Here is a 9,404-nt window from a genome sequence, read left to right as displayed (position 1 = left end):
TGGCGGAGTACAGGGAAAACGCTCCACATTGCTGACGCGTATTTTAAGATTTGCTGCCATATTGTGCGGCATCTTTTTTCTTTTTTTGGCGCGATTTCTTTTTTTGGCGCGAGCACCGCAATAACCTTACAACACGTACCTGAGAGGGGCTTTGCTCAAACCAAGCGCGTACCTTAAAAGGGGCTTCGCTCAACCAATCAGAGAGAGGCTTCGCTCAACCAATCAGAGAGGGGTCTGCAGAAATGGGAGGGGTCTGCAGAAATGGAGTTCAACCAATCAGAGAGGGGTCTGCAGAAATGCGGCTACGAATTGTAGAGACGCGTCTCTACAGCGTCTCTACAATTCGTAGCCGCATTTCTGCAGACCCCTCTCTGATTGGTTGAACTCCATTTTTGCAGACCCCTCCCATTTCTGCAGACCCCTCTCTGATTGGTTGAGCGAAGCCCCTCTCTGATTGGCCCCCCGCATGAGCCGAGACAAGCTCCTCTAGCCAGGAGTCGAAACTCCGTTAACTCCAGAGAGAGAGGCTGAACGCAATTTATACGCATGGAAGTATTGATTACGCCATAACGAATCATTAAAAAAATATACCGTTAACTGAAATATGTTGTGTGTGCCTTTACACATGTTGGATAGGATTATGTAATTGGTTTGTATAGCGTCGCGTATAACGTTATTTCGCGTGACTTCACGGTTTATTCACATTTCACAACACAGCCAGCGGTCAACTTGTTTACACTCCCCACTTACTGTACAATGTAACATTTAGATTAACCCAGTTGTCTATCTGTATGTCATATGTTACGATGAATTGAAAATGGGGGACCCTGATGTAAACAAGACGAAAGTCTTTCTCTGGGGTCTGCATTCCCTTAAAGGGGAACTATTTTACTATTTCTTTCACTATTTGGGCACTTTTACACAATTCCTGTGAGTCTATGGAACACCTCTGTAATATATATATATTTTTTTATTCATTGTTTTGTATTTCTAATCAAGTCCTCAAAAACAGCATTTTTCTACCTCAAGATCTCGAGCTGTTTTGAGCCTGGGCTGCAGGGCGGCTCCTAAACCACTGCGCTTCGTCGTCGTCTATCTCAACATTAACATGCAGCAGTGACTATATGACATCACATATAGGCACATTTTCAAACGACTCAGTTCAGTGAGGGTGAATATTGTGAGAGGAGAATTGGAAGAATGCGCCAATATGAGAATTTTGAGACATAGATCATATTAATATAAGTTCACATAGCTAGGAAACAATGCTAAACACTGAAAAAGGCCATTTATAAGATAGTTCCCCTTTAACAATTGTATGTATTGAGCTGTACTGTGTACTGTACCCATTCTGCAATCTGTTAATAAAGTTTTCAATCAATTCAATCAATCAATAACTAGACAGTTACAATATAACATTTAGATTAATTAACCCAGTTAATGCCTTAAGAGAGAGAGGCTGGTGGTCAAGTCAAGTCAAGAGTTATTTGTCACAAGTTGTTTATTAGCCTAGACATTTTCAATTCATCATCTTGTTTACATCAGGGTCCCCCATGTTCAATTCATGATAACATATATGACATACAGGTAGACAGATGGACAGTACTGCTACATTTAGACATTTATGACATACCAGATTTTGAACTTGTGGTAGGCCTAGACATTTTCAATTCATCGTCTTGTTTACATCAGGGTCCCCCATGTTCAATTCATGATAACATATATGACATACAGGTAGACAGATGGACAGTACTGCTACATCTAGACATTTATGACATACCAGATTTTGAACTTGTGGTAGGCCTAGACATTTTCAATTCATCGTCTTGTTTACATCAGGGTCCCCCATGTTCAATTCATGATAACATATATGACATACAGGTAGACAGATGGACAGTACTGCTACATCTAGACATTTATGACATACCAGATTTTGAACTTGTGGTAGGCCTAGACGTTTTCAATTCATCGTCTTGTTTACATCAGGGTCCCCCATGTTCAATTCATGATAACATATATGACATACAGGTAGACAGATGGACAGTACTTGTTGTGAAGGATCAGATTAAACCGAATATGTATATTTATTTATATATATATATTTAATTGTATTTGTGTATCGTTTGATATCCCCTGTATATTCCTTGTACAATATGCATTGAATATCCCCGTTTCTACTAAACAGCCCATAATAGTTTCATTCTACCATTGGACGAGAACCTGGCGCCAGGTTGCCATACCCCTAGGTCCAAGTTCAATCGTGCTGCCTAACATGTCGAGGCAACCCCCGGTTCCGCGCAGTAATATGTCGGGCGAAATACGAATGGTACTATTTGTTCATAGCGCATATATATATGGCGCCAGTAAAGTAGAACTTTCTTTTAGTCCAGTTCTTTACCCTCCAACAGAGTGACAGACGCAAAGCCTCCCCACGACGCACGTGCGGTGTAGTAAGGCCTACTTGGCCCAGAATAGGCATTGAGATATCGTGTAGATTAATAGTTGAATGGTCATAGTTTGGCACCATACCGTCGAGTTGGACGTATTCTATTAAGCTAATAATAGTCTATTTATGTATGGTGCATCGTTCGGTTAGAGTTCTACAGTTATCAGTACCCCCATCGTTCCTGACGTTATCTGGACGCTTAACCAGGCTGGTCAGACCCCTAGTGGTGATTGCATCCGAGGAGCTCCGGGCCAAGAGCGACTGGACCTGTATATTGGATTACTCTACCCAGACGACGGCGAGCCTTCCACGGCTTGGATTATGCTTTGTGTGCTTTGATTATTCCATGGATAAAGGCCAACACTGCGGAGTGTTGGAATTACCCCCCGGAGAGGACTCCAGGTGAGACGGCGCTCTACACGTGAGGTCGCCTCACGTCTCTCCGTTGTGGACCGGCAGATACCGTTCCACAGAGAGTCCAGCTGTATTCGTCTGCGGTCCGAGGTTCTGTGGGCACTGTGTCCAAGACTTTGGATTCTCCCAAGACACCGTCGGCCAGATGGGATACCGCCAGCGGCTTCTCTAACCCCCCCCTCCTACTGTCTTACAACCAGCGGGACCCCCCCCCCCCTTAGTGTATCCAGCTATAATCATTTAAGTACCATCGCTATCGTTTTCCTAAATATTCCAGGTTGTATACTTACTCCCTGCGCAACCAGAGATTGGACATTCAATGTTGATTTACCTACGAATACTCATTTGCCATAAAAGTGCATATTCCATATTTCAAATCATAAATGTAATTAAGTGATCGTTGTATACACCCTTTGCTGTATTAAACCTTCGATTTGGTACATTTGTGTGGATTCGTTTCATCAGGTGGGAAAGTGTTCATCATACTTATATCTTGTACTGGGTGGCCAGAAGTTAAAGTACATGAGGTAGTGGTATTAAATATCATATCTAACAATACAGTCAGGGAATTGTACCCCTCAGTTACAGTACTGCTACATCTAGACATTTATGACATACCAGATTTTGAACTTGTGGTAGGCCTAGACATTTTCAATTCATCGTCTTGTTTACATCAGGGTCCCCCATGTTCAATTCATGATAACATATATGACATACAGGTAGACAGATAGACAGTACTGCTACATCTAGACATTTATGACATACCAGATTTACAAATACAGTACTGTTTGTGATACAAAAAGAGTCCAGAAAAGAAAGGCTATACATTTGACGTAGAAACTGTACATTGGAGGAGGTTGGGTGGGTGGGGGGGACTGTACATTGCTTCTTCTAAGTGTCTATGCTTTTTTTTGTCAGTATTTACTGGCTTTCAAAAAAATAACATCTTGTTGCTTGTGTGTTGAAGGACTTTTACCGAAGGGTTACACATATCATGTCTGCACGTACAGACGTGCGGTGAACAAATGCGGCTACGAATTGTAGAGACGCTGCGCACCAACCCCGAAGCCATTTCCAGAATCAGTTGTTCAAGATGGATTTCGGTTTGCCTCGACTAGTAGACGAGAGTAGCCGAGTGAAGCCGGGGGAGCGGCCCGAACTCACTGCTCAACAAAGAGGGCGGACACTGCCGATTTCACGAGAGCCCCTCGCCTAGTCTCGCGCGGCAGATACGCTTTCACGTCACCACACATTGATTGATTGATTGATTGAAAAGTTTATTAACAGATTGCAGAATGGGTACAGTACAGTACATCTCAATACATACAATTGTTAAGGGGATGCAGACCAGAGAAAGACTTTCGTCTTGTTTCCACCAGGGTCCCCCATTTTCAATTCATCATAACATATATGACATACATGACATACAGATAGACAGTACTGCTACATCTATACATTTATGACATATCAGATTTGCAAATACAGTACTGTTTGTGATACAAAAGTGTCCAGAAAAGGAGTGTATATACATTTGGCGTAGAAACTGTACATTGGAGGAGGTTGGTGGGGTGGGGTTGGGTGGGTTGGGTGAGGGCTGTACATTGGAGGTGGGGGGGGGGGGGGGGGGGTTGGGTAGGGGACACACACACATTTTACACTGTACATTGGAATGTTGACAAAGCCTTACTTGGTCATTTACTGTACAACTAGGTTAGGACATTTGTAGGGGCCAGTTTCGAATTGCAGTCTCACGTAGGTGTTTTTTGAGAGTGTTTTTGAAGGTGGGTAGTGATTCACATTCCTTTACAGCTTTAGGCAGGGCGTTCCACATTGATGTGGCATAATTGCGAAACGTGTTTAGTCCCTTGTTTGAGCCGAATCTGGGTTTTACATGATTTGTGGAGCTCCCTCTGGTGTTGTGATCGTGGTATTCACTGACCTTTGGGAAGTATTTTGACATGTACATGGGTACCTTGGTCGCGTAGTGTATCTTGTAGACCAGGCCCATTGCAAGTTGCTGTACTCTGTCGTCTACTCTAAGCCATCCTAGGTTGTCAAAGTGGGCAGGGGTGAGGTGGGTTCTAGGAGTCAGGTCAAGTAGTAGTCTGACTAGCTTGTTTTGAGATGTTTGTAATTTGTTTTTTAGTGCCTTTGAGGTGCTTTGGTACCATGAGGTGCAAGCATAGTCGTAGTACCCTTGAATGAGTGCTCCTGCTAGAGTCTTCAGGGTATTCTTGTTTACCAGAGAGGAGATCCGGTACAAGAATCGCGTTCGTTGGTTGACTTTTTTTATTACATTGGATGCCATTTTGTCACAGGAAAGATTAGCCTCTAGGATGGAACCCAGGTAGGTAATTTCATCTTTCCTTGTGACAATATTGTCACCCACTGTAACCGAGAAGTCGTCAGTCTTGCTGAGTTTGTTATTTGAACCGAAGAGAATGGACTCTGTTTTGCCCATGTGTAATGATAGTTTGTTGTCGGCGAGCCATATGCAGATTTTGCCTAGTTCCGAGCTGAGGGCTTTTTCAACCTGTAACTTGTTCTTGTCAGAGACCCACACATGGGCAAAAACACACATTACACACCTGTCCAGCTCATTATAATGCGATGGCCGTGTGCAAAGTTAGATCAGATTCAAATGTACAGCACACCATATACTGCTACAGTGGAATATACTATTCATATACCATAATGTATACCATCTTGTTGCGCGCTCCTGGCCGCACGCACACACAACACACTGCTGTATGTGTGTGTGTGTGTGTGTGTGTGTGTCTGACAGCTTGAAGTTTATCATGATGATATGATGATAAGTTGATAACGCATAACATAATAAAGTTTTCAATCAATCAAACGTCTCATAACTCCCTGGCTGTCACATGGCTGGTGACTGACAACTTTTCTGAGCCAATAGGCGCTTTGCGCGACCGTAGCAAGTCGCTTCCCAGCCGGGAGCAGCCGGCTGAAGGTACTGTGGAGCCTCGCTCTGAATGCTGCGCGCGGCTCGCTCCCGCGGGAGTTCCGCGCCTCGCCTTGTCAAATTTTCAGAGCAAATCGGACAACATTCTAATTCTAACCGTCATGCAACGCGCTTGGCGAGGCCGTAGTAAAACCTGCGCAGATCTGCGTCCGCCTATCCCATCTTGAACAAGCCTTTTGAGGAGCTTTTAACTCGCTTCTCTGCTACAAAACCCTGATCAAAGGACCAGTTAAACACAACACAATGTGTTATCGGTCACCGTCAACTCCTCCGTGCAAACATGACTGACGTTGAACCCGATTGTGAAGCAGATTTGTTGTGAGTCGGAGCAGAGACATTAAACGAGTCTCTTGCTAACGTCTCTGTGGCAGAACTGTACTGGATCAAAACGTAAGTACAGTTATATTCACATTGTTTTCCTCTTATCGCTCCTTTCTTGCAGCAGCAGCAGAAAGGAACCGTTGACACAGAACAACATAGTTCTCTAGGATGGCTGACAGTAGACGACTAAAAACCAAATTACAAACATCTCAAAACAAACTAGTCAGACTACTGCTTGACCTGACTCCTAGAACCCACCTCACCCCTGCACACTTTGCCAACCTAGGATGGCTTAGAGTAGACAACAGAGTACAGCAACTTGCAATGGGCCTGGTCTACAAGATACACTACACGACCAAGGTACCCATGTACATGTCAAAATACTTCCCAAAGGTCAGTGAATACCACGATCACAACACCAGAGGGAGCTCCACAAATCATGTAAAACCCAGATTCGGCTCAAACAAGGGACTAAACACGTTTCGCAATTATGCCACAACAATGTGGAACGCCCTACCCAAAGCTGTAAAGGAATGTAAATCACTACCCACCTTCAAAAACACTCTCAAAGAACACCTACGGGAGACTGCAATTGAAAACTGGCCCCTACAAATGTCCTAACCCAGTTGTACAATAAAGACCAAGCATGGCTTTGTCAGTATTCCAATGTACAGCCCCACCCAACCCCACCCCACCTACTCAACCTCCTCCAATGTACAGTTTCCATGTCAAATGTATGTCAGTATTCCAATGTACAGTGTCCCCCCCCCCCCCCCCCTAGACCAACCCCCCCCCCCCCCCCCCCCCCCCACCTCCAATGTACAGCCCCACCCCACCTACCCAACCTCCCCCAATGCACAGTTTATGTCAAATGTATATACTCTTCTTCTGGATTTTTTTAGTATCACAAACAGTACTGTATTTGAAAATCTGGTATGTCATAAATGTATAGATGTAGCAGTACTGTCTATCTGTATGTCATGTGTGTCATATGATGAATTGAAAATGGGGGACCCTGATGGAAACAAGACGAAAGTCTTTCTCAGGTCTGCATCCTCTTAACAATTGTATGTATTGAGCTGTACTGTACTGTACCCATTCTGCAATCTGTTAATAAACTTTTCAATCAATCAATCAAGTAGTAGTAGTAGTAGCAGTAGCAGTAGCAGTAGAAGTAGAAGAATCTTCATCGTTTGTAGATGACAACAACACAAGGTAAAGGCACTTATTTTGGAGATTTATTGCTTATGTTTAGTCAGTCACACTCTTACTGTACTTGTTGGGTTTGCAAAGAACACTCTTTGGATTGTAAATATGTGTATATGTGCTGTGCTGTGCTGTGTGCTGTATAAGATAAGAGATTCCTTGTTGAATGTTGAAAATAATGTGCTTTTTATTTTCTACAGTGAGGAGCAAGGAGCAGATGACCTGCCTTCAACCAGTTCAGTGCAGGCGAGACATGGAAGGAGGGCTAACCAAGACAGGTGAGAGACTTATTATTATTATTATTATTATTATTATTATTATTATTATTATTATTATTATTATTATTATTATTATTATTATTATTATTATTATTATTATTAGTGCTTTTGTTTAGTTATAACTCTGTTCATAGACAGAAACTGTTTTACTGCGTGGCACAATTGAGCAGTGTCTCTCTCACACACACACACACACGTACGCGTACGTACACATGAGTGTAGTGTATATATTTATTTTGGATACACCTCAGGCATCCTGCACTCTATATGACTGCACTCTAGTCATATGTGTACTGTATATATGTGTATTGAATATCCCACTTTACTTATTTTTAACTTTTTTACTGTAAAACTTCTTTTTTTAACTTTCTTTTGTAAAAAACGTACTTTTACTGACTTTTTGTAAAAAAAAAAGCATGCTGGTGATTGAGAATCAAATTTTCGTCTGTTTATTACCTGTGTATGGAGAAAATAATTATTTGTAAATTGAATTCTGTTCTGTTCTCTTTTGTTTATGTAAATATGCTACCTAGGGTGCATTTCCACAGTTTTATATGCTTGATTGAATATGTTTGCATTGGTTCATAGTAAAAATAACACATTTTCTCAATCCGATTTTGTGTTTTGTGTTGTACATTATGCAGTATACAGTATATACAGTATTATACAATATGAAAACTAACTTTCAGGTCATATATGTGAGGCTGTGCTGAAAAAAAGGATACCAAACATACCATGGTAAAACATTTTAAAATGGGAATTATACAATTTAAATCAAAATTAGCTAAAACATTGAAAATATCCACCAACTCACTGACCTTTGGGAAGTATTTTGACATGTACATTGTGTAGTGTATCTTGTAGACCAGGCTCATTGCAAGTTGCTGTACTCTGTCGTCTACTCTAAGCCATCCTAGGTTGGCAAAGTGGGCAGGGGTGAGGTGGGTTCTAGGAGTCAGGTCAAGCAGTAGTCTGACTAGTTTGTTTTGAGATGTTTGTAATTTGGTTTTTAGTGCCTTTGAGGTGCTTTGGTACCATGAGGTGCAAGCATAGTCGTAGTACCCTTGAATGAGTGCTCCTGCCAGAGTCTTCAGGGAATTCTTGTTTACCAGAGAGGAGATCCGGTACAAGAATCGAGTTCGTTGGTTGACTTTTTTTACTACATTGGATGCCATTTTGTCACAGGAGAGATTAGCCTCTAGGATGGAACCCAGGTAGGTAATTTCATCTTTCCTTGTGACAATATTGTCACCCACTGTAACTGAGAAGCCGTCGGTCTTGCTGAGTTTGTTATTTGAACCGAAGAGAATGGACTCGGTTTTGCCCATGTGTAATGATAGTTTGTTGTCTGCGAGCCATATGCAGATTTTGCCTAGTTCCGAGCTGAGGGTTTTTTCAACCTGAAACTCGGGCTGGGCGATATGACGATATTATATAAATATCGGGTACAGTTCATTAACGTTACACTTTTTCAACGTATCGTGGATATCGTGATGTTTTGCCCAAGAGGATTGTGTCGCGTCAATCTGTCCACACGTTACTCGTTCATATCTCAGCCCGTGCTGAGATATGCCCATTCCGCGGTCTGTTAATAAAGTTTTCAATCAGACAGATGTATGGAAAGGCTTTTATTATAACATTCGTTGTAGTAAAATCATTATGCCTCATTTAGTCATCCTGTGGAGCACTGGTCTCCTACTCGACGGCCGCGGGGAGCTAACGTTAGTAGCTTTGTTGACGTTGTTCAGCACACAGG

At 42.3% G+C, this 9,404-nt stretch overlaps 1 protein-coding gene across 1 annotated transcript in view; it reads left to right on the top strand.

Annotated features, from left to right (window-relative positions):
- The first annotated feature begins 6,093 nt into the window (after positions 1-6,093).
- pierce1 (piercer of microtubule wall 1) overlaps positions 6,094-9,404 on the top strand; it is a 40,097-nt gene continuing 36,786 nt past the window's right edge. Inside the window, exons 1-2 of the mRNA XM_084334618.1 lie at positions 6,094-6,233; positions 7,571-7,648. Coding sequence (XP_084190744.1) covers positions 7,588-7,648 — 61 coding nt within the window. The 5' untranslated portion in view covers positions 6,094-6,233; positions 7,571-7,587. The remainder of the gene's footprint in view (positions 6,234-7,570; positions 7,649-9,404) is intronic.

This window comes from Notolepis coatsorum (assembly GCF_963971535.1).
Source record: "Notolepis coatsorum genome assembly, chromosome: 18".
In the NCBI taxonomy this organism is placed as follows: domain Eukaryota; kingdom Metazoa; phylum Chordata; class Actinopteri; order Aulopiformes; family Paralepididae; genus Notolepis; species Notolepis coatsorum.
Note: the sequence above shows the minus strand (reverse complement) of the source record. Positions and strands in the feature narration are given on the sequence as shown.